This window comes from Galeopterus variegatus, unplaced genomic scaffold (assembly GCF_000696425.1).
Source record: "Galeopterus variegatus unplaced genomic scaffold, G_variegatus-3.0.2 Scaffold9493, whole genome shotgun sequence".
In the NCBI taxonomy this organism is placed as follows: Eukaryota; Metazoa; Chordata; class Mammalia; order Dermoptera; family Cynocephalidae; genus Galeopterus; species Galeopterus variegatus.
In genome coordinates, this window is record NW_007735604.1 from 16,046 (window position 1) to 42,888 (window position 26,843).

Genomic DNA, 26,843 nt, shown 5'->3' on the forward strand with positions numbered 1-26,843 from the left:
GGTATCATATTGTGAAATGGCAGAGAAGAGAGAGAGAGACAGACTCCTCTCTCTTTTTATATATTTATTTATTTTACTAAGTTTATTTATTAACATTTTTTTTTACATTCTATGACATTGTTGCAGAGCAGTTGGGGGGGAGGGAGAGAGGGAAAGAAAATAGGGTGGGAGGAGGAGGAAGGAGAAGGGGCAGGGTTGAGGCCCAGGACCCCCCTCATTCCTGCAGGGGAGACCAGAGGGCTTCCGATGGTGTCTTGGTCATTGCTGCGCTGGTTGCAGGTGTTGGGGGGCATGGCTGAGGCCCCCAGCCCTCTCCCCTCCCTGGCTTGGTAGCTGTAGGGCTAGGGCTATAGACCCTTCAAACCCATTGTACAGACTGAGTCACCAGACCCTGCACATGCCAGCTGGATCACAGACCCCTCATGTGCCAGGCTGGGTCACCAGACCCCTCACATGCTGGGCTGTGTCACCAGACCCCTCACATGCAGTTCACAAGCTAGATAATTCAGAAAAGACCCCAAGAGCTGTTAGCAGACAACAGGAGCTTGGTCCTCAGCTTCTGCAGCAGAAGCAGCAGTAGCCTCCCAGGGACACCCTGGGGGCCCTGGCAGCAAGAGTTTGCAGCAACAGTCTCCAGCAGCAGTAGTGGCCTCCTTGTGGTCCCCCACCCGGAGCATCCCAGGGGTGGGAGGCACTGTGGATCAGAGCCATTCATCCATTATACTTAAGTCCAATAACCCAGGAACATCTGGGTGCCCACATGCATCCACATCAGACAATAGCCAAGGAACACCTGGGCACATGTGCACAGTTACCATTTACATCAAATGCTTGGCAAGATTCTGAGCATCTGAGGGACCATGACCATTTTTCTTCACTTTCCCTACAGTAGCCCAGGGGATTTCTAGTCCTTCTCGGTGTTATAGGTGTTCTCTGGTGATGTGAAACCTTTACTGGTTAAGATCAAACTTTGTCTTTGGTCTGTGGGTATTTTGTTCTTTCTTTCAGTTCTGTGTTGGATTATTTGCTGTTCCTACCACTTAAACTCTGCACTGGAACTAATTATTTATCCTTTGCTTACTTCTAAAATGGGGGAACTTCCTGTGGAGACCAGCACTTGAGCTGCGTGGTTGAGCTAAATTGCTGCTTTGCTGCTGATTCCCGGGGGAAGGCTTTTTGTGCAGCTCAGGTTTTAATTATTGACTTTATAGGTGCTCCCAGCTCTCATGAGATCAGGTACACCTGGGTTGTGTAGAAACTCTGGTCTGGGCCTGAGTCTTTTCAGCAAACTGTACCCCTGCAGTTTTACATTCCTGACCACTCTCCACTGAATGGTCCTGTGCTGATTGGAGGCCAAATCAGCTGTCCTTGCTGTGTCCCAGTGTTCCCCCCGTGGGCCCATCTCCCCTACACTGCACACTTCAAACACTTCCCGTGGGGCAGGCCCTGAGCCAGTCCCTTGTGATGACTCACTGGTCTCTGAGTGGCTCCTTTTTTTCAGTTGTTGTGGCTCCTCATTCTCATGTGTGTCCATGGGAACCCTGTCAGTAGTCTTGCTGGCCTGGTGCCACCAAGACCCCCTTCTCCCCTGCAGCCTTCAAGCATCTTCATACAAAGGACACAGCAGTGGCTTTTGCCAGCTCCTGCTCCGTGTGCTCAGCAGCTCCAGCCTGGAAGTGGGTAGGGTTCAAATGGTCGGAGCAGTTCTTTCTTTCTCTCAATGTGGCTTTTCCCGCCTTCGTACACTCTGTAGGTCTCTCCTCCTCTTCCCCTGGGTCCTAGCAGCCTCAGCTTAACTGTTGTTGCTTTTTAATAGTTGTAAATTGGTTGATTTGTGGGAGAAAGTGATGCTGGGGACCATCTATTCTGCCATCTTTACCAGAAACCTGTCATCTCTCTCCTTTTTAAAGTCCTCAGAACCATGTCCTTGACCACCATTTTTCATCACTTCACTATGGTATAGTCCTACAATCTAATCACCTCTTCAAGGCCCCACCTTTCAATTACCATAATAGGATTTCTCACCCTCTTAACTGTCACAGTGGGGGATGAGTTTCTAACACATAAAACTTAGGGGACATAATTCAAGCTTTAGTGAGTTATGGGGGGACATAATTCAATCCACTACAGAGGCTAAGCTTGATATATGACAGAAAGCAGATCACAAAGATCACTCTCTATGGTCCCAAAGTGAGAGGACCCAGAAGGGCCAATTCTCTCTCCCAAACCCATCAAACTATTGTCACTCCTACCTCCTAGGGAGTCTAATTGAGGGTGAGTCAATAGGCAGAGAGAATTACTCAAGGAAAGCACCTTGATGGACAAAGAGGGAGGTTTTGGGGGAAAGCATTCTCCATAACATATTAAAGAGCCTGAAGTCTTTAATAAGCTCCAAACGCTTCATGTGCTCCCTGACACAGCACATACAAACCATTATGAGAAGAAGAGCCTTTCCTAATTAAGTGGTGGTTGGTGCACCATGAAGCTCCTTTCAGAAAATAGAAGGAGGCAAGTGAGGATGAGTAGTCAGCAGCTCCCAAAGTGGCACATTCACAAAACTGGGACATCTGCCCCGAAGAACTAGCTAAATCCTTCAGTCAGATTATGTATTTCCACATTACTCTGTTTACTCCACTTGTGTTGCCTTCAGCCTTTAGTAATGACTTGTTTCACCCTCACAGCCTCCTCTTAGCTGTACTGCGGGAGTTATACAAGTCAGGATTCCATGCACACGACCAGGCCATAATATTAACAGTGGAACAGTCCCTCCCAAGGCCAGTGTGGTGGTGGCAGTGATCCATCTTTGGGACATGGGCATTTGGTCCAATGATTCTTCTTATCTAAGACAGTATTATTCTAGCAACAAACCTGAAGATTCTGGGTTTTATTATTTTAAAATGAAATGCCATTTTCTTATACTTGGACAAGTTAACTTTCTGAGCTTTAGTTCATTGATTTGGCAGGTATTTATTCAGTACTCACTATGAACCAAGTAGTGTTCTAGGACTGGAGGTACATTGGTGAATAAAACAGACCAAAATCCTTGCCTTCAAGTCAGGGCAGACAATAAATGGAATAAAGTAAATACATAGTAGGTTAAATGGCAATAAGAGCTATAAAGAAAGATAAAGCAAGTAAGGGGTATAAGTAATATATGGTGAGGAGAGGGTTGCAGTTTCAATAGGGTGGTCAAAGAGGCATTACTGATTGAGTTACATTTGAATAATGACTAACTACACAGATTTTTCAGAGAAAGACAATTTCATTCCACTGGTAATAGCAAGTTCCAAGGCTCTGGGATAGAGCATGCCTATATTTTTTCAAAAACAACAGGAGGCCAGTTGTGGTTAGCCTCATCTATAAATGAAAATAATTGTATCCATCTTTAAAGGATTGTGTGCCTAGCACGTGCTCGCCTTGGAGTGGGTACTCAGTAAATGCTAGGTCTTTCTCCCTTTCTCACCTGTAGCACCTAGCATGATACCTTGTATGTAGTAAATGCTGAGTGCCTTGACCTGAGCTGACACTTAATTGCTTAAAATACTAACTTAGTTTAAGTGTTCCTATGAGGGAAGATCATAGAATTATCAATAAGCTGGATAAACAGATACATTGAAGATAAATTGTTTTATTGCTCACAGAGGTTTCTGGATAAAATACAGGTTAGAAGGTAATAAGAATGGTATCCCACCTCCAACCCAGCTGCTGGGGCCCTTTCTTCCCCAGTATCTCACACTCTGGACTCTTCTAACTCCTCCCTTTCCTACTGCAACATTTTTGAGGTTTGGTCTCTTAGGTCTCTGCTGCTTAATTCAAGGGTTCCCAACTTCAAGTCTGAATCCTTAGGGGATCTATGAAGATAATAATGGGAGTCCCCAACCATTAGAGCATTTCAAAAAAGTCAAATGGAATCCTACATTATCCACAATAAGGCTGCAGAGAATACCCCAAATACCAAATGTGTTTCTGAATTATATCAACTCCATATGTTATTTCATACAGCCAGTACGGGGATCCAAACCCTTGACCTTTGTGTTATCAGCACCACACTCTAACCAAGTGAGCTAACCCGCCAGACTGTGATAGGAGACAGATTAAAATTTATATGTGTCCTTAATTTTTTTAAAAAATTAACAAATGTTTGTTTTGTGAACAACAACAATAAAAAACTTTCAAAACATGAGACTCTGGTTCTAGGTAGAGATAACCAAAAGATCCTTTGGTGGTGAAGTTTGGCATCTGCTATGTAATTGATATGATGCAATCCCCTAGTCATGCCTAGTCACGTTCATCTAAAAACAATGAAGATATTGTCCATTGCCAGAAAGAAAATTTTCACATTCTTATTCAACAAAAGAGCAGCTTTGCCATGCAGGTACCACATGACCCCTACTGCAATAACCTGTGCCAACTTTCTAGGGAGGGTGGCTCGGTGGAGGAGAAAGTAAGTCATAGTTGCAGACAAAACATCTTATTATATACTGATCTTTTTTTTTTAAAAAAAGATGACCGGTAAGGGGATCTTAACCCTTGACTTGGTGTTGTCAGCACCACGCTCAGCCAGTGAGCAAACCGGCCATCCCTACATGGGATCCGAACCTGGGGCCTTGGTGTTATCAGCACCGCACTCTCCCGAGTGAGCCACGGGCCGGCCCTATACTGATCTTTTAAAGTAAATTGGCTTCTGACTTCCATCATCACCCCTGAGCCAAGATTTCCCTCGCGACCTTTTCTTCACCAGCAAAATAATGGGGATTTTTTTAATGCATCATTTTATGCAAGGCTGTTGACAGTTTCCTAGTTTATTCCTGTAGATCATTAAATTGGATTATTTCAACTGGGAGTAATCATTAACATTTGTTAATTCTGTGTGAAGTTTTAATACTTTGCCTTTTCACTCACTTTTTATGCATTATATCAACATATCTCCAACCTACAGCTCTTAATCTTAACATGGTTTGCCCTTCTCTCCTTAAAATGCATTAGCTCATAGTGTCTTGTCATGTTCCTGTGCAGAAACAAAAGAATGTTGTTAAAGGGTTTTAACTCTCGAAGGCAGATTTTTTTTTTGCAGCTTGCCGGTACAGGGATCCAAACCCATGACCTTAGTGTTGTAAGACTGAGCTCTAACCAACTGAGCTAACCAGCCAGCCCCCATTGAAGGCAGATTTTTTAAAATAAGGATTACATTGATGTCCTATGTCTTCATTGATAACTAGTCTCCTATGGTTTGCCAATAGCTATGAAAGTTTTTGAAATCACTACTTTGGGTGCACAGCAATAAATATACATTTATACAGCATCAACTATGGGAGTGATTTCAGCTGATGGGGCAATCAAATAATTCTTTCAATCAAAATGCTCTTTTATATTTTACTACCTGATATTCAGAGAATGTTTTCTTTCAAATAACTAATTAGGCACAACACATCTGTAAAAGAAAGAAGAATTTTTTAGAGACTGTAGAGATAGATCACATGAAGACAGCACAATTTCCTCATTTAATCAACCCCAAAGTAACCAAACAAAAGTAAGAGCAATAAGAAATAATAACAATAACCAAAAAAAATTTTTTTTTAAACAACTCTCTTCACAATCTTTTTTTTTCAGTATAAAAACTTACTAGGTAGAAACTATTTCCACTGCCTGTTTTGCCACAGGAGTGTTTGCTCACTCAGCATACATCATTTATTTAAAGTACTATGGTATTTTGAGTGCATAGTTTGTAATACTCAGTAAATGTTAGTTCTATCGGCTCCACTGCTCAGCCACCATATAACCTTAGGAAAGCAATGTAATTTCTCTGACTTTCATTTTCTCTCAGTAAAACTTGGTTGAAATATCTGTCCTATCTACTTTTAAGATTCTTGTGAGAAGAAAAAAAATTTTAACTGCAAAATATTACAAAAAATAAGGTGTTTACTGCTTGAAAGAGTAGGAAAAACTAGAAAGCACAGTAAATAGAAAATTCTAAATAAGTCTAAGTAATAAGCATAAATGAGTTGAATAATAACAATAAATAGGAATGGTTTTAACCCACTTCTTCAAAGACTGGATAAAAACAAATTCTGGCCCCGACATCTGCAACCAGCCCCGCAACAACCACCAAGGCATTGCAGGAAGCACCTCGGACTCCCAAGCCAGGGAGGTAGGGGGCCAAGGGCCTCAGACACACCTGCCCACATCCCCAACCAGCCCAGCAATGACCACCAATATCTGCATCATCCCAGCAAGAACCGAGCCACCGCTAGAAGCCCCTTGGTCTCCCCTGCCAGAATAAGGGTGGTGTCAGGGGCCTTGATCATGCCCCCCTCCTTCCTCCTCCTCCCACCCAATTTTCCACCCCTTCCCCTCTCCCCCCTCCCCTAACTGCTCCACAACAGCATCTTAGAATGCAAATAATAATAATATTCATAAAAAATTAATTAAAAACAAAAAACAAAATCTGATGTTGTTTACTTCTTATCTATAGGAACCATTGATATGGACCCTTGGTATTTCTCCTTAAGGATTCTATTCTGTTTCCTTTTAACTACATCTTAGCCAAACCAAGGGTAAGCATCTATTTTCAGGAGGCATTTATTTTTGAACATTGTATATGATACACATACACACACACTTAAAATTTTTTTTTCATAGAGAACACTTTCTTAAAATTTCATTATATATTGTACCTGAGTTAACACAAGGGGGATTGGGATATATTGGCCTGGAGCTTCACAAAATCTATTACATGAGATTGTCAATGCAAAATCCCAAGTCCCTTAAAGGATCAGATCTGGTATGCAACAAACCTAGTATCTAGCAAACAAGTGAAAAACTGAGTGAATATAAGAAGAGTTTTCCTACATCTTAATCTCTCCCCTTTCACTTTTTAATTTATCTTCTATCTTTCCTCTTCCCATAGGAATTGTAATTAGAAAAGGGCTTTACGACAAAGAGAAAGCATAGGAATCTCCTTTGAGAAAACCTCAAGATAGACTTTCATTTCAAATGCCCCAGAATGAGTCCACCCCATCTTGGCTGGCCCACTAGTTTAGGTCTGTGAGAATAGTACTAGAGATGCACTCTTACCATTTCCTTACAAAGTCACAGGAAACAGGATTTGCTAAAAGAAAATAAAAGTAAAAACAAAAATTAGATTCAACAGGAATCAAACACATGATAAAGATAACACCACAAAAAAAAGAGAAAGGAGATAGGAATATTTGGGGAAATGGCCAAATTAAATATGTCACACCATGTACCAAAACACGCCACAGCTAAATCAACTTAAATTTTTTTTTAATTGAATTAGAGAAAACATATGTAAGAATATCTACTTGATCATTGGATTTTAATCTTCTAGGGTTAAAGGTGACAAAAGACATAGAGGACAATATAAAAAGATAAAAATATTTAAAATTTAAAACTTCCATATGTCAAAAATTAAAATTAAAAAGGAAAAAATTTGGATAAATATTTGGCAAAAGTATCATAAAAACTTAATATCTTAATATTTGAAGAGTATAAGAATATAGGTTAATAAGAAAAACACAAAGGTTGTTTTCAAAAATTAAATAAAGAATAGAAACTGAATTCATACATAAAGACATATAAAGAGCTAATATGTAAACATAAATAAGATAAATTAGATAATAAACATAAGTTCAAACTTGCTTGTAATCAAAACAATTCAAATAAAAAATGAGATTTTTTTAAACTATCAAATTAGCAAAAATTGTTTGCAAAGGATAATGATGCTAGAAGGGTAGGATAAGGTGAATACCATGTTCTTGGATGGGAAGAGTTAACATCATGAAAATGTCCATTCTACCCAAAGCAATCTACAGATTCAATACAATCTCCATCAGAATATCAATGATATTCTTCACAGAAATAGAAAAAGCAATTCTAACATTCATAGGGAACAACAAAAGATCCCAAATAGCCAAAGAAATCCTGAGCAAAAAAAAAAAAAAAAAGCTGGAAGCATAACATCACCCAACTTCAAATTATATTACAAAGCTATTGTAACCAAAATAGCATGGTACTGGCATAAAAACAGACACTCAGATCAGTGGAACAGAATAGAAAACCCAGGAATCAACCCACATATTTACAGCCAACTGATCTTTGACAAAGGCAACAAGAACATATATTGGGGAAATGACTGCCTCTTCAATTAATGGCTGGGAAAATTGTACATTCATATGCAGAAAAATAAAACTGGACCTGTACCTCTCACCGTATACCAAAATCAACTCAAAATGGATTAAAGACTTAAATATAAGACCCACAACCATAAAATTACTAAAGGAAAACATAGGGGAAACACTCCAGGAAGTAAGACTGGGCAAAGATTTTATGAATAAGACCCCAAAAGCACAGCAACAAAAGTAAAAATAAATAAATGGGGTTATATCAAACTAAAAAGCTTCTGCACAGCAAAGAAAACAACAGAGTAGAAAGACAACCTACGGAAAGGGAGAAAATATTTGCAAACTATACATCTGACAAGTGATTAATATCCAGAATATATAAAGAACTCAAACAACTATACCATAAAAAAGCAATCCAATTAAAAAATGGGCAAAGGAGATAAACATTTTTTCAAAGGAAGACATATAAATGGCCAACAGGTACATGAAAAAATGCTCAGCATCACTAGCCATCAGAGAAATGCAAATCAAAACCATATTGAAGGGCTGGCCAGTGGCTCACTTGGGAGAGTGTGGTGCTGATAACAACAAGGCCACAGGTTCAGATCCCTATGTAGGGATGGCCCGTTAGCTCACTCGGGAGAACGTGGTGCTGACAACACCAAGTCAAGGGTTAAGAACCTCTTACAGGTCACCTTAAAAAAAAAACAAAAACCATATTAAGATATCATCTCACCCCAGTTAGACTGGCCATTATTAAAAAGACCAAGAATAACAAATGCCAGTGAGGATGTGGGGAAAGGGGAACTCTTCTACACTGTTAGTGGGACTGTAAATTAGCACAGCCATTGTGGAAAACAGTATGGAGGTTCCCCAAACAACTACAGATAAAACTGCCTTATGATCCAGCAAACCCACTAGTGGGCACATATCCAAAGGAATGGAAATTATGAAGGGATACCTGCACTCGCATGTTCATTTGCAGCTCCATTTACAATAGCCAAAATATGAAACCAATGTAAGTGTCCGTTGATGGACGACTGAATAAGGAAAATGTGCTATATATACACAATGGAATACTATTCAGCCATAAAAAAGAATGAAATTCTGCCATTTGCAGCAACATGGATGAGTCTGGAGAAAATTATGTTAAATAAAATAGGAGAGACAAGGAAATACCACATGTTCTCACTCATAACTGGATGCTAAGAAAGAAGCAAGGAAAAGAAGGAAAAGAAAGAGAGAGAGAGAGAAGACCACAACAATATGTTGAACTTTCAAAAGGAGAGAACAATCCTAAGGATACTAGAGATGGGGGGGGGGAAGGGAGGGGATTTGGGGAGTGATAGGTCAGGTAAAGGGCATAAGGAAAAAATCACGATTTGTAATAATGAATATGTTAATAATAAATAAGATTTTTTTTAAAAAGATGAATACCCTTGTGCATTGCTGGTAAAAATTTAAATTAGCACACTTTACGAAAAAAAATTTGGCAGCATAAGTCAATAATATTTATATTCCTTAATGTAACTTCATTTCTACAAATTTACCCTAAAGAAATAATTCCAGGGCTGGCCCGGTGGTGCACTGCTACAGTGCACCGCTTGGGAGTGTGGCGGCGCTCCCGCCGAGGGTTCGGATCCCACATACAGACCGGCCGCTCACTGGCTGAGCGAGGGGTGGGTGCGACACCGAGGGTTGCAATCCCGTTGCCGGTCCCGGTCCGGTACGGGCGTGACACTGAGGGTTGTGATCCGTTGCCAGACACGAAAAAAGACAAAAAGGAAAAAAAAAAAAAAGAAAGAATTCCAAGTGTGGGCAAAGATTTAGGCACAAAAATGTTCATTGTGGTGTCTTTAAAAGTGAGAAATTGGGTAAACCTGAAATGGGCAAAGCGGAAGATATAGCAAAGCAAATGAAAAATCATGTTTAGAGTCATGTTTTTCTCATGTGGGAAAACATAGGCAATGCTACAGGCCAAGGTATCCAAAGGCCTGTTATAATAGGCCTCAAAATGACAGACTGCTCCAGACAGAGTCTCTTCCCGGGATTTTTAAAACACATCTGAGAGTTCTGAAATAACATGTTCTACCCTCTCAGTGTTTGGGGTAAAGGAAAGCAGGTGCAATTTGGCATCAGACAGACATGGCTCAAACCCAAGTTTTGTTACTTACTCAACTGTACAATCTTGGGCAAAGTACTTAATTTCTCTGAGATTCAGTTTCCTCTCAGATAGAAGGATAACAGATAGGTCTGGGCAAAGATTAGAGACATGTACGTAAAGCACCTGGCATATGCATACAATAGTTGAAGAGTAGATGAATGATAGTTAGAATTATTAGTTACAACATCTGTGCATCCATGGCTTTAATAGTGCAGTGTAGACCAAGTGTTCAACTATTGATTTGGCTCATATGTGCAAGCATGATGTGAGTGCTGAGAGAATGCAAGTGAGCAAGATATGTCTCTCTTCTCAAGGAGTTTACAGCCTAATAAGAGAGACAGGTTATGAACTTCAAAAGAAAAGAAACTAAATGGAACTTTTAAATTCAGATATTTTCTATTGCTCTACTTTTTAAGGCTAAACTGTCTCAGACCTAAGGAGAGAGTAATCTACAAAAATGCCCATGGTGCTCAGTCACGCTGCCACCCTTGAAAGTTGCAACGCTTGTTCTGTGGACTTTTCACGTATTACCAACCTTGGTTGCAGCTTTATATACACAGGTCAGAGAATCAGTATAATATTGAATCCTAAAATATTATTTGTAAATACTGGTAATATAAATGAATAATGAATGCCCTTTCATGCTATAATTTCTCCCATAGGTAAAACTCTCACTCCCTAATTTAGAAAACACACTTTCCATGCTAACTCACTACCTGATAGGATGGAATAGCTCTCAGGTGGCTGTTGTTAGCTAACGTCCCAAGCAAAGCAGTGTGACAATGGTTTCCAAACTTGTCTGCAGATTAGAATAATTTGGGAATACTTTTAAAATTCCAGCACCCAGGCCACATTCCAGAACAATTAAACCACAATCTCTGGATGTGGGAACCAGTCACCAGTATTTTTTGAAGCAGACAAGTTTGGGGACTACAATGATATCATTTAACCACTAACACTACTGGCTCTGCAATCAGACTGGCTGGAACCAAATTCTGTATCTAACCTCTGATCTTCGGCAAATATACTTAGGCTTTCTGTAACTCAGTTTTCTCACGCGTAAAATGGGTTCTTGCCTCAAAAGGTTGTTATGTGAAAGTTAAATAAGATAATACATGTAAAGTGCTCTGCATAGTGCCCCAAACATAGTAAATACACTATAAATGGTAGCTGTCATTAACTCTAAACGTTCAGGGATTAAGATTCTGCTTAAATTTCTGTGAATAAAAAGCCATTTGTTTAGGTAACTGTGAAATCGAAGTCATTGTTAAGGAAGCATTATTAAGGATTCCAACTATGAAAGTTAATATTAATGAAATGTGAACCTAGTTGTGAACATGTACTCACACGTATTTTCATTGGTTTCTTTGTGTGTTTACACTCTCCCCTCATTTCTAAAAGGATTTGAGTTTGCTTACATAAACACATACACTACCACAGGATTGATCTGTTTTAAGATGAAAAATTCAAGGAAGAAAGTAAAACTATAGTGGAGGGAGAAGGGAAAGGGAAATAATACGAAACAAGGGAGGAAGGTATAACAAAGCCCAGCATAGTCGTATCTGACTAGCATTGAAAGCAGAGACCAGCTTTTCTTAGCATTGAAATGTTGGGGGCGGGGGAGGGGGGATGGGGGAGCAGGGGCTTTGTCACCATTTATTTCTTGGTTTTACTCTGGAATAGACAGATTATTCACCCGCTTTAAACGTAAACAGACGCAGCCCTTGGCAGGCTGTACCCATCTCCACCCACACGTCCGGCTGCACCGGGCGAGCTCGCGTGGATAGCGCCGTCCTGTACGGTGTCGCTCCGTGCACGCAGGGTGGGCTCGATGGCCCGGGAGAGTAGGCCACCACCTTGTGGATGTCCGTCTCCGGGACCCAGAGGCGCAGCTTGTGTGAGACCTTCCTGCAGAGAAGATTGCAGCCACTGAGCCTCGGCCGCGTGTTGCAGGTGGTGTTGTGGTTGCGCAGGTCCACGAGGCTGCACGCGCTTCACCGGCTCATCGAAGGTGAACAGATTCCTATTTTCTTACTTTTTTTTCCCTCTTCAAAGTTTACTATGGATATGTTTCATGAAACCAAGTTAAATTAAGAAAAAATTAGGACGTTTCCAGGAAAGTACCATAAATGACTGAATATAAGGCAAGAATTTCCCCCCAAAATTAGTCTTCAGAAAAGGTTACCTTCTATGCAATTTCTTACAAGAAACCATCTTATGTGGCACTTTCTCAATTACTTTATTTTCCCAACAAAGAACTGGTCAAGGAAAACATTAGCTTGAAACAAATTCAATAAATACTAGAATGGGAAAATTACAGAGCTCTCCCTACCATAAATAGTATTTGAAAGGGGGTAAAAAATAAAGGTGAAGAAATTTAAAACAGATTTGGTAATTATTCTTGGGGATATGATTTTATAATCTCAAGTGCTGGGTGTTCCTCTAAGCAAGTTTTAAACATTATTTTTTTAAAAAACAAATACAAAACAAAATAAAGAACACAGTGATTGTATTGTAGAGATAAAAGTACACCCACAGACGAATTTTTAAAAGCTCCTACTGTTACATGAATGGATTCTGATGGCTTGTGACATAATTTCCACTGATGGCAACAAACACAGGTTCAAAAAGGGCCCCGTCTTACTCCTAATAAAACAATGGAATCTAGGCAATGAACAAGTAGTTGCTACAACCATGAGGTGAAATGTCGATGGGGAACTTTGTAAAGGAGAGATCAGGCTGGCTCTACCTGAACCCACTCATCAATCTTAGACTCACCCCAAGTGGGAGAGCCAGACATCATATGTCTTGCTCAAAGTGTGTTGCCCGAGGAGTACATGGTACCACTTACCAAAGATTCTAGCCAAAAATAATTTTTTTTCTGAATCTGAACAAACTTCTTAATAACCGGGTTTTGCGAGAAAAGGGGAGCTAGAGAAACAAGTGAAAGACATCGCAAAGAATGAATCAAGTTCAGAATATGGGATATTTTACCCAATTTTTCTAAGAAATAAGTGGCATTTCAAAAAGGGAGAAAGGACTGACTGGTTAGCTCAGTGGTCAGTTGGTTAGAGCATGATGTTGTAACACAAGGGTCAAGGGTTCAGATCCCCCTACCAGCTAGCTGCCAGAAAAATAGAAAATAAAAGCAATTCAAAGGGAGAAGATAAGGCCTGGTGAAAAGAATAACAGAGACTCTTTAAGAGGCATAATGCCCAAATGTAATGTATGGCCATTATTTGAGTCCTGTTTCAAATAAATCAACTATAAAATATATTTTTGAGACAATTAGGGAAGCTTAAGTATTTAGTGGGTATTAGATGGTATTAAAGAATAATTATAAATTTTGTCCTGTGTAATAATGACATTATAATTATGGAATTTTTAAAATTCTTAGCAATTAGAGGTATTTATGGATGAAATGATATGGTATCTGGTACTTTCTTTAAAACACATTTGTCCTATAGGATGCCCCCAAAATAAAGGTAGGGGTGCCTAGATAAAACACAATTCAGGGCCGGCCCGGTGGCGCACTGCTACAGTGCGCCGCTTGGGAAGCGCGGCGGCGCTCCCGCCGAGGGTTCGGATCCCACATACAGACCGGCCGCTCACTGGCTGAGCGAGGTGCGGGCACGACACTGAGGGTTGCGATCCCGTGGCCGGTCCCGGTCCGGTACGGGTGCGACACTGAGGGTTGCGATCCGTTGCCGGTCACGAAAAAGGACAAAAAGGAAAAAAAAAACAAAACAAAAAAAAACCACAATTCAAAAAATGTTAATAATTGAAACTAGGCAACGGGTACAGGGGGATTTATTATAACATTCCCTATTTTGTGTGTATTTGAAAATTTCCATAATAAAAAAATCTTTTAAGGTTTCTATCTCAAATAACACAGAAATAAAAATGATGTGCCCTGAAAAAATGTGTTAAATTATTCAAAAAGTGACTCTAGTGATGTCAAAAATGCATGTGAAAAATTTTTCATAGGGCCGGCCCGGTGGCGCACTCGGTAGAGTGCGGCGCTTGGGAGTGCAGCAGCACTCCCACTGAGGGTTCGGATCCCATATAGAGATCCGGTCCACTCACTGGTTGAGCGCGGTGCGGGCGTGACACCGAGGGTTGCGATCCCGTTGCTGGTCGCGGTACGGGCGCAACACTGAGGGTTGCGATCCCATTACCGGTCATGAAAAAAGACAAAAAGGAAAAAAAAAATTTTTTTTCATAAAATATAACATTAGAAATAAGAAATATTTCTAAATCATACCATTTATTTTAATTTTATTTTTACAACTAAATTAGTACAATTAAAAATAAACATTTGTCTATTTTAGTTTTATCCCCAAAAGTTTATATATTCAAATAGGCAAAACAAACAAAAAAATTAATTTGCTTATATTCAAGAATAGATAATAATCACACTTTGGCAACATCTTGTATCAAATTAACAGTTATATTAAAATACAGACTCTCAACACTAGTAGGCCACATAGTGATTGGCTAGTCCAACCACCTCTTGTCACTAGAAAAGAAACAGACACAGATCTATGACAAAACCAATAGTAAATTCCAAGTTTCCTGTCTCCTAGTTCAGTGCTTTTTCCAACAGCATCAAGCTTCCTCTTCTACTAAGTGTATGCTCAAACTGAAATCCCCAGTATGTGGCTGCAGCCAGGAGTCTTGGGCACAGCAGTGGTCAAAAATTCCAAGTTCTTTAGCGGCAGGGGTAGGATTCTACATGTCCAATCAATCTTCGTTGGCTGACCAGCCTGTCGCACAGCTCCAGTATCATTTGCTATCCCTAAGATGTTGCCCGGCTCCCTCTTCTGTAGAAGATAACACCAGTACTTCTTTTCTTCAAGGCCAGTCTGGCCCCCACCTATCTAGTCACTGCAGTATTTCACAGGCTTTGAATCAACTGCTATGGCTTTGAATGCTGGTCTCACCACTACACACTCTTAGAGAAAGTGTAACAGGCTGAACAGAAGTGACTCCATTTTGTTAAACTTCTAAACTAAAAAGGTTTTTTTTCTTACTCTTGTAACCCGAACCACATAGCTTGCAGCTGGACATTAGAATACAATGATTCTTGTTCACATGATTGCTAGAACATAATGACTTTTGCTCACACTGAACACAGAATAATAATAGAAGAAATTATTAACCCAGGTGGCCATTTGTTACTAGCTTACTAACTAGATCTTTTTGAGGTTTACTGGAACTAAATCCATGACTTGACTTCATGGAGGATGGTCACCATGAAGCAGCTCCCACCCAAGAAAGTTCTTTGATGTTTATCTGCAGTTTCATGATTATGCCTGGATGTCCCTGCTTAGATCACCATGAATCAGCCCCCCATACCACCTGTCCCAATAAAACCCTTTGGAAAATGGGGGAAAAGCCGAGATGGTCTTTGAGACATAAGTCCACCATTTCCGCAGGCTGCCAGCCTCCTGATTAAAGGCTACCTTTCTTTACAGCAACATTTGTCTCTCAATTATTGTCTATTGAGCAGCGAGCAAACGGACCTTTGGAGTTTTGGTAACAAAAGCACTGGGTTTCAGATTCCTCATCTGTAAAATAGGGACACAAATATTACTTATTTCAAAGGGTCATCTTAAAATAAGAGTATGTTAAATATTTAGACCACTCAATGAACATAAGCTACTATGAGTTTGATAACTATTGAGTGAATCTAGAAAGTTTTCAGGAATGTCCACATGAATAACATTTATGCTGATTTTACCCATTCATTCTAAGCTTTGGAATAGAGAAGGGTCGAGAGAGTTAAAGTTCCTGTCCTATCATAATGTAGCTTACCTTTTAGGAGGAAAGATAGACAATAAACAAGTAAGTAATTTCAAACAGTGATAAGTGCTAGGAAGAAAATAAATTTACGTGATATGGCCAGTAAGGCACAAGGAAAGGCATGCCTACTTTAGGGAGAGTAGTCGGGGTGGGGGGGAGCCTTTCAGAGGAAATGACACTTGAACTGTGGAAAGAAAGACAAGAAGGTGCCAGATACATGATGACCTAGGGGGAGAAATAGGGGTGAGAAAGGGAGAGCATTCTAGACCAACGAAACGGCAAGTGTAATTGTCCTGTGGTGGGATCAAGTGACATGTGAAAGTTGTCAGAATCAAAATGGAATCACATGTGTTAAAAACCCTGACAAACACATCTGGGGAAGACCATGAAAGGAGGATTCTCACACAAAAAAGCCTCCTAACAAGAGCAAGAACAAAGGACTCTGTGAAAACCACAACCTAGTACAAAGGCCATTGCAACCTTACACAAAAAATACTTCTGCAAGGATATCTGCTCAGCAACTGCCTGTCCAACCTCAGACTGGAGTCACCTGTTATTGATCCTTGTAGTCAAGGATAATTATCCCAAAACAATTATGTAATCCTCCATTATTTTTTTCTTTAAAAACCTTTGTCCATGGGCCGGCCCGTGGCTCACTCGGGAGAGTGTGGTGCTGATAACGCCAAGGCCACGGGTTCGGATCCCATATAAAGGGGATTGGCCGGTTTGCTCACTGGGTGAGCGTGGTGCTGACAACACCAAGTCAAGGGTTAAGATCCCCTTACCGGTCATCTTTTGGGAAAAAAAAAAAAAATCTTTGTCTTCCTTTACCTCCCTGAATACACACATTTTACTATGGCACGCATATTCCCATTGCAAGGCCTTATTCCCAGTTAAACTCATTATTCTTTTAGACAGCCTCTCTCTCTCTGTTATTTAGGTTGACACACAGCAAGACAGTGGGTCAGGGTGGCTGGAGGAGAGGAGCAAGGGAAAGGACAGCAGGATTTATGGTTTGGCCAGATCACTGTGAACCCTGTAGTTCTGGTTTTATTTCTAAGGTCAACAGGAAAAGCCACTGAAGGGTTCTGAACAAGATAATTAATGGCATCTCCCTGTAGGAGATAATCATTATGGCTATATTGTTCCTTTTAAATGTTTGTTTATATTCCCTTTAAATGGTTGTGTTTTATTCTGTAGCACACAAACTCCGTTGCTCGCATTGCCCTCCAGAGCTAACAAATGGGATGACTGGCCTTGCTGCAGTCATCTGTGGAGAAGGCTGCCATCTGCTGGAAGAAGGCACCACTTAAACCCTACTCTTCCCTGATTGTGACGCACTCATACACTGGGATTCCCATTGCATGTAGCAGTAAATCATTCTGTAACATAAGGATGAAATATCAAAGTGTAACAATTCCCCACCTTGCCCTCTGCCCTCCCTTCTAAGTAGTCCATGTTTGAGTTCCAAATGGGGTACAGCTGACCTACAAAGAATTGGCAGGGGGCACTTCTAAAGACAAAAGAACAGATTGCGGCAGAGGCAGGAGAGGGTGAGAGAGAGGCAGGCTGAGTTTGAGAGAAATCGGAAAGGTTTTGCAGGGAGTAGCTGTCACTATGACAGGGACTTGGGAAGCGAAATGCTGCAGGAACAGTTTAGCAGGTTTTGCTCTATGTTGGAAGGTATAATTCCTTTTGAGATACTTCAGTAACACTGTACCCCCAAAATATGTGTGATCAATTATGCTTCAATTAAAAAAAAAAGATACTTCAATAAGACCTACATCACTTTTTAAGGTTGTGTGAAGTAAAATTCATGCTTGTTTTAGGTGCACTGTTGTGCTGCCCAGTTGTACACTGGGTATGACTATATAGACAAACATTGGGATGTTCTTTGATACGCTGTATTAAGCTATAGGATCTGTTACTACTGTCCATTCTCTCTTGCTCCCCTCCTAGGCACAGCTCCTGAGCCTGTGCTCCTGCTGCCTTAGCTGACGGTCATTTGGGTGAAAGATGAAAGAGCATGGGAGAGGGATTTGCTTGAGGGTGAGATGGCAGAGGCAGAAAGAGGATGAGCCCTTCCATCTCGTTAAACAACAGAAAACCTGAGACTTCTACTCAAAGTAGTGCTCAAAAAGATCGTATCCCCAAGCTAACTATTAAGACAAAGGTGTATGCTTTGTCTGCAGACCCCTAATTCTGCACTTTTGTGACTTTGTTTTCTCTAATTTCAAATCTATTTTCATGTTCATTTCACGAAAATTTCATGTATGAAAATGGCAGGGACAACTGGGCAGCCAATGGGTGGAAGGCTGGATTTATAACTCACACCTTACACCAGGATAAACTCCAAATGGATCAAAATTTTAAATGTTTACCAAAAAAGACTGTGAAAAAAGCACATAAGTGAATTCCTTTATAACCTAGAAGTAGGAAAAGCTCTTCCTTATTATGATTTAATATGGAAAACATAAAAGAAAAGATTGATATGTTTTACTATAAAAAATGTTTATATAGTGAAACAAACAAAAAAATAAACATAAGAGACTACCAACAAACTAAAAGAATATGTCACCCATATCCCAGACAAAGGGCTGATCTATTAATAAGACACCTATCAAGCCAAATGGAAATTGGTAAAGGGACACAAAAATCAACTACATTGTATATTGATAAATTAAAAAATAAAAAATTTTTTAAATAGGCAAAGGACATGAAAATATATGTCAAAATAGATGCCTAATATCACTCATATAATAAGATAAATACAAGTTTTTTATCTCTCAGATTTTCAAAGAGCCAGAAGTTTAACCATACACTACAATGTTGAGGCTAGGAGCACACAGACACATCCATTTGCTGGTGGGCATACAAAGTGAATCAACTTCAATGGAAAGCAACTTAGCTAAATCAAAACTACAAATACACTTACTCTCCAGCAATTCCAATTCTGGGAATTTATTCTACGGTTATACATATATATGTGTGTGTGATTTAGGACACACTTAGTACAACTTTCTCTATTGTGGCATTGTTTGTAATTGCAAAGTCCTGGAAGCAAACAAGAGAAGGTTAAATAATGGAGCATGATGCACCTGCTTTTTTAAAAAATGAGGAAACTCTACATAGGCTTATATGGAAAGATACATCGTCCAGTAAAAAAAAAAAAAAAAAAAAGGAATGAAGAACAGCATAAAGTGTGCTATCCTTTGAGTAAGAAAGGGGGAAACACACACACACACGTACAACATTTTCTTGTATTAATGTAAAGATGCACAGAAACTGAAGGTTACCTGTGAAAGGTGAGAGAGGGGTTGGGAGGGGCACGGTAGGAATGAGACATTTCCTTTTATGTCTTTTTATATTATTTTAGGTTTTGAACCACGTATCTTACAAATTTCAAAAAGTTTTAAATTAAAAATTCTCACTCAGTATGATCTCCTCCTATGCTCCCACACATGCCTGAAATCCTGTTTCTTTCGAATTGTTTCCCTAATCCCTTATAAATCCAGATTAAATATTCTGGGTTATGTTCACTTGAGACTAAATAGTCTCTATCTCAGCCTATTTTAGGTAAATAACGTTAATGAGTACTTTGGGTCTATTTCTTTTCCCTTAGCCTTTCTTCTGTTTAAAAAAGAGGTTGTCATTGCCATTTACCTCAGAAAAATAAAGTAATTGTCCTATAAGACACTCCAGACTACTTTACTTTGCATGCTATGGGTGTGTTACTGTTATGATACGTTCAGCCTCCCCAGTCACACAGTCCTTCAAGCAAGGAATCCATGTCTTCTTCATCTACAGCTCAGTGCCTACACCCTGAACATAGTAAGTACTCAATAGAGTTTAACAATGACAGTAGAATTAGGTGATATTTTTGTAAGGTGGAATGATGGAACCCACTCTATAAATTTTAAAACTTTGCATACAACCAAACTGCCATGTCTTAGTCACCTTTGCAGAACACAGAAGAGTACCTTAGTAGATGTTCAGGAAATGTTTGCTGGGTGAAAGAATCTTTACCAAGTGAGCAGAGGCATGGTAATATGCTGACTAAATATTACCTAATGTACACTATTTTATGTAAATATTATATAAATATACTTGGTGTTTATTGAGCTTTACTAAGGGAATTATAAAGACTAGAATTAACAAGGAAAATCTAGAATACAAATTGAGAAGATAAGGAAGTTTTAAGTAGTGTTTTCTAAAGCAGAGTCTGAAAACTTTTTAGAATCTCATTATCAAGCTACTTTAGGCAGCACACACAGGGGAAGCCCTCTAAAAGATGGGCTTTGCCACCTTTTAAAAATGTGCACGGAGACCTGCGTGATAGGAATTAGCCATGCAATAAGCCTGGGAAAACAGTAAGCATCCCAGGTAGAGGAAACCACAAATGCAGACTCTGAAACAGGGTCAAGTAGAGGGATTGGCTTTTTAGAGAAAAAGAGAGGAAGCCGGTACGACTGGGGCAGAGTGAGCAGGGGGGAGAGTGGGAGGGGATGAGGTCAGAGAGCCCATGGAGCTCTAGAGACCCCTGTAAAAAGTTTGGGTTTGCTCTAAGAGCAATGAAAGACACAGGACTACAAAGGAGAGACATGATCTGATTCTGTATTTAAAAAACCCACTCTGGCTGTGGTAGCAAAGGGATTGTGGCGGACAAGAGCAGAGCAGGGAGACTACTCAGGAAACTAATGCAGAAATCCAGGCGAGAAATAACCATAATTGGAGTGAGGAAGTTAGCAGCAGAAATGAATGAATTCAGGATGTGTTCTGGAGATAAAACTAAACAGAACTTTCATTGGGTGCATTGCATTTGAGGGTGAGGAAAGAGGAATCAGAGAACAGATTAGCTTGAGCAACTGGATGCTATTTTCTTAGATAGGGAAAAACAAGATTGGGAGAAAAATCAAGACTTCTGTTTCACAGTATATTACATTTGAGATGCCCTTGATATATCCAAATGATATATGAGAGATGTCCAGTAGGTGGTTGAATATGTGAATGTCAAACTCAGGAGAGGGGAAGTAGAGAGGGAATACAAAAATTTAGGAGGCAGAGGAATAGAAATGCTATTTAAAATTGTGAGCGTGGATATAACACCTCAAGGAAAAGTGTAAATAAAGAGAAAAAGGGTCAGGACGGAGCCTGTTAGAATCAAGAATACAGAGAAGTCTCAGCAAATGAGCCTGAGAAGGAGCCAGTCAAGTAGGTGAGAAACCGGGAGATTGTGATGACATAAGAGGCTGTGAGAAGGAGGTGTATGTTTCAAGAAAGGAGTAGTCAATTGTGCTAAATGCTGCTGATAGGCCAAATAAGATACTACCACTAACACTACTATTACTAACAGCTAACATCTACTGAGCACTTACCATGTACCACAGTCTGTCCTAAATGCTTTACAGCTCTTAACACTTTGAATCTTCTTCGAGTATGGAAAAGAAACCATTAGATTTGGTGACACAGAGGTCAAATGAAGAGATCCTCATTCAACAATAATCTTCAAGTCCTGACTTGTTCCAGGCACTGCTTGAGGCATTGAAGATGAAAGACAAAGGTCCTGCCCTCATGACAGCAAGTAAACAAAAATATAATACAGTCAGATAAGTGTCTTGAAGAAAATGAGCAAGCCAAAGGGTGTTCTTTTTGGTACACGTTTATAGGAAGGTAACAAAACTTGAGGGAAGATGTCCTGAGAGAGGAAAAATTTGGCAAGTGAAATGATCCTGAAGTAGAAGCAAGGATGCCTATGTGGCTGGAGAGCAGCAACTACGGGCAGAGTGGTAGGACATGATCAATTTCAAGATCAGGTTAGTGACAAGGGCCAGACCAAGCAGGGCCTTGTAGGCCTGCTAAGGAGTTTAGATTACATATGCATGAGATGAGAACCCCCTCTGGAGGGCTGAGAGCAGGAGAGCTGCATATAATTTATGTTCTAAGGGATTCTCATTCCAATGAGTTGGGAGGTGGGGCAAGAGTGGAAGCAAGAGCCCAGGTGGGGGCTAGTTCAGTGGACCAGGCAAGAGATGATAGTGGCTTATGAAGATGAAGAAATTTTAGATGTTATGAAACAGTCATAGAAAGATAGCTCAAAGTTAGATTTGCTAATGGCTTGGAGGCAGGGTGTAAGAGAAAAACAGGTGCCAAGAATGATTCCAAGGTTTCTGAACACCAGGATAAATGAATAATGGCGCCATTTGCTGAATTAGAAAACGATGGCAGAGTAGCAAGATTGGGTGCCAGAGTAAGAGTTCAGTTGTGGACGTGTTAAGTTTTATGCGCCTAACAGATATTTAAGCAGGGATGCTTGGTTACAGATAATTGTTTATAAAACTCTGGAGTTCAGGGGAGAAGTTGAGGCTAGAGATAATTTGGGACATTATCAGCATATAATTAAAGCCATAGAACTGATGACATCATCTAGGAAATAAGGAAAGTTCTAGAAGACTCTGACAGGACTAAGCCCTCAGTCACTTCAACCTAAAGACTGGGAAGAGGAAGCTCCAGCAGAGGAAGCTGAGTCAGGAACAATCAATGAGGTAGGACAATGGAGGTGGTGGTATCCCAGAAGTCAGGTAAAGAAAGACTTCTAAGAAAGAAGTGAATGCATCAAATGAGTAGGATGAGGATGAAGAATTAACTATTGAATTTGGCAGGACAGAGGCCATTGTGACCTCAACAAAAGCCACTTTGGCTAAGTGGAGAGAGGGAAAGCTTAATTTAAGTGGTTTAGAGAATGGAAAAAGAGGACATGGAGAAAATGACTCAAAGACAACTATTTTGAGAAATGTTTCCTCTAAAGAAGAACAGAGAAATAGGAGTGATAGCTGGAGGGGTATAAGGAGTTATGGGAAGATTTGTTTGTTTTTTTAAAGATAGGAGTTACTGTGCAAGTTCCTGTGCTGATGGGGGTGAATCCAGGAGAGAGGGGAATACCATGATGTAGGACACAGAGGGGCTAATTTTAGGAACAAAGAGCTTAAAGCAGTTAAATGGGATGGGATCCAACACAGAGACTGAGAGAATGGCCTTTAAGAGGAGCAAGAACAGTTCATCAATTATTAACAGTAGAAAAAGTACAGTATATATATGTACAGATACTGGTGGTTTGGTAGGTTACATGGTGGAAAAATATGAAGATCTTTTGTAATTTCTTCTTAAAAAAAGTAAAGTCACCAGCTAAGAGTGAGGATGGAGGAAGGAATGTAGAAGGTTTGAGGAAAGAGAACACTAACCATGATTTCTGGGACACTTGGAAAATGAATTGACTAGGGAAATATGGTATGACTGCCAAGCAGCACTGAGAGCCCACTTGAAGTTCAAGGTCATAAATGTAATGATCAGTAAGCATAGTTGTTTGCATTTCTCTTGTCATTACCTGTTATTCAAGTGCAGGCAAGAGCTGGATTTATCCAGGCAAGAATGACAGAGGGAAAGAGAGGCAAGGGAATGATTCCACTGGTGGACCACAGAATATAAGGCGAGTAGGGAGAAACAGAACCTAAGGTAGTGATACATAATGAAAGATTAGTAGGATCAGCTGATGAGAGGTCCCTTTAAAGATGAATTTGATAAGAGGGGGTACATGGAGGAGTGAGCTGGAAAGACAGGACATGGTTAGAGATTAGAGTGCTTGAAATAGAGATTCTGTAAATCGTAAGGCAATTGAAAAGACTAGGGTAGTGGGTGACTAAGACGGGGTGAAGGACATGATCATTTGAAGCAAGGAGATCAAAGAACTGAGAAGCCAAGTGGATCACCCATGTGGATATGAAATCTCCATGCAAGATGACAAGGGTGGCCGTGGACAGAAAGGCAGTAAACTAGAGCAGTTTCAGTGGAGTAGAGGGGAAAGAGGCCCAGCCAGGTGGGTTGAGGACAGAATGAGAGGTGAGGAAATGGAGTCAGTGAGTATAAAAAACTCTTCAACAAGTTCTATGGTAAAAGAGAACAGAAAAATAGTGGTGATGATGGGGAAAGGACATGTCTGAAGAAGACATGGGGTCAAGAGTTTTTTCAAGATGAAAGATTCTAGAGTATATGTGTATGCTCAAGGGACTGATTCACTAGAAAGGGAAAAACTGATGCTGTACGAGAGAGGGGATAACCGTAGGAACAGGGTTCTTCAGGAAACAAGGTTGTAATTCAAAGCACAAGTGAAGAATTTGCTTTTCATAAGAAGAGGCACAATTCTTCTCTGAAATATGAGAAAAGACAGAATCCATGGGTACAGATGTGGGTAAGGCAACAGATTTGTGGTGAGAAAAGAGAGTTCATGATTGATTGCTTCTGTTTTCTCAATAAAGTGTAAGACAAAGTCTTCAACTGGGTGGGGGCCAAAGGTATGAAGGTTGGAAGAGAGTCAAGAAGGCCTTTAGTCATCATCTCAGAGACTGGGAAAACTAACTTACTAGGTGTTTACAGTGAACTTGCTATGCAGTGCCACGTGCCCAACTGAGATTTGTGGTAATGAAATTGAAGTAAACCAGTCAGTATGGTTGTGCAATTTTGTACAGCAAGAGTCAACCGCTTAGGTGGAGGAAGAGGGTAGATGGATGGCTGGGTTATACCACGGCTGGGGTTCTGTCAGAAGTATGGTGGATAGCGGGAGGGCCAGAGGATGGTAGAAGATGTTGTAAGGGAACAATGAAGTGACAGACCGTAGAATGGAGGCTGGGTGAGGAGGAGTCGGTGAGAACATGTGATAAAAATTAATTAGCGAAGGGATTGGAGGGCCAATGTGGACAAAGAATTGTTTTGGGCTGGGTCATCAGTGAGGGATCCTAAGTGAGCTGGTGTGGTCAGAGAAAGAATGTCTCATCAGCCCTGTTACCTGGTGAACTTGGTGAGGACTGAGCATATAGTGAGCACTGAGTAGATGTACTCTTTGAATATTTGCTCAATGAATGTTTTGTTTCCACATGGGATCATGTGCCAAACACTGACCAAAAGATTCTCACTTCAAGGATCTTTCCCGTTAGTAGGGAGAAAGATGAATGGTGTAATACAAAATCTTAAGCGCTATAATTGGGATAATGCACAGAAGGGTGCAATGACTAACTGTAAAGAAAAATTCAGAAGGGATTCAAAAGGAGGCACCAGTAAGTCGTCAAGGTCCGCTCAGGGGTGACAGTGGAGGAAGTGAAGGGATTCAGATTCACTTTCCCGTCAGAGTCCCTTTAAGTGCAGAGAGGTGACTGCAAAGCAGCAGGTAAATGACACCAGAATTATCTTCCTTGAAAACGCAGCAAGCTCTTGCATGCAACTCTTCACATTAGGACCCCCAGTCATGGGGGCGCGGGGTTGCTCCGTGCGGGGGAGGCGGGGGCAGCACCTACCGTTCAGGGAAGACTTCTGAAGCCGTGGCGGGAATCCGGTGATCAGGGATGGCGAGATTATCAGGGCGGCGCGGGGGAGCACCTCGGACCCGGCGGCCTCGTGGGGTTCGCGGGGCCGGTGGGGCCCCTGGGGCCTGCGGAACTTGTGGGGCTCATGAGACCCGCGGAGCTTGCGCGGTGCCCGGGACTCGCGGGGCTCGTGGGGTTCGCGAAGCTCCGACTCGTCACACTGCTCACTCGCGTCTCGCTTGTCTCGCTCGCGGTCGGCCTTCTCGGGGTTCTCGGGATCCTCGGGATCCTCGGAGTCCCCGAGCTCGTTGTGCACGTCGAGAATCCTGGGCACAAGAGGCTTCTGGAAGCCTTCGGAGCAAATGGATATTTCTGTGGTGTCCTGGCCGTCGGTCACCTCGGACAGCGCGGATAAACCTGAGAACTCTCGGTCCTGCATCCGTGCGGGAAGCTCCCAGGCGCGGTGGGCTCTCCGAGCCGCGAGGCAGGGCTGGGGGCCGCCCGCGCCCCTCCCCCAGACCCGCCCCGCCCCAACACAGCCCCGCCCCAGCAGGCGTTGTCCCGTTGCCAAGGAGACGCGCAGCTCCCCAAGGGCTTCGGGGAGCGCCCGGCGAGGCGAGGAGCCAGAGGCGAGTAGGGGGGACGGGGCGGGGGACAGAGATCCTGACCCTGTTCACTGTGTCAAGGTCGAGGACTTTCGCATGCCCAGGCCGTGGAGCAGAACACATCAGCTTCCAGTCTATTCCAGCCTCGTTACTGCAGAGCCAGGTCTCTGTTAGGTTTTAGAGGTGCCTGGGCACAGATTCTATACAAGCCTTTGTCCCCTGATCATGCTGGGAAAAGATGCCGAAACTGACAAGACCCTCAACCACTGGAACTGATTTTCTTCAATTTCTAGTCAATGCGCAGCAATCAGAATGAGTGGGGAGAGTGGGGGGTAATGACATTTGGTCCAAGCATTCAAGAAGAATCTCCAAGTTAGATTTTTGACTTTATCTCTATATGAAGTTCTACACGCAAGCACAAAGAAACACTAACAGGATTAAAATAAAACTATATTCATCTACAACTTGTGTCCCATTACAGGGCACACTATCTATTGAAGTATGCTATAAATCATTATTTTTGTAAGTCCTGTAATTATCTTGTGAACAGCACAACTGTATGCTTTGTGTGTACATTAATTTTTTAACTGTGATACTTTTTAAATACAATATACCACAATTTTTTTTTCCTTTTTATCTTTTTTCGTGACAGGCAACGGATCGCACCCCTCAGTGTCGTGCCCCTACCGGACCGGGACGGCAAGGGGATCGCAACCCTCAGTGTTGCGCCCGCACCTTGCTCAGCCAGTGAGCGGCCCGTGTGTATGTGGGATCCGAA

At 41.2% G+C, this 26,843-nt stretch overlaps 1 protein-coding gene across 1 annotated transcript in view; it reads right to left on the reverse strand.

Moving 5' to 3' along the window:
* Positions 1 to 25,899, reverse strand: part of THEGL (theg spermatid protein-like) — a gene marked incomplete at its 3' end in the record, with an annotated part of 41,678 nt that extends 15,779 nt beyond the window's left edge. Inside the window, exons 1-2 of the mRNA XM_008593668.1 lie at positions 25,452 to 25,899; positions 7,075 to 7,108 (exon numbers count right to left, since the gene is read on the reverse strand). Of these exons, the coding sequence (XP_008591890.1) occupies positions 7,075 to 7,108; positions 25,452 to 25,899 (482 nt within the window). The remainder of the gene's footprint in view (positions 1 to 7,074; positions 7,109 to 25,451) is intronic.
* Positions 25,900 to 26,843: the final 944 nt, after the last annotated feature.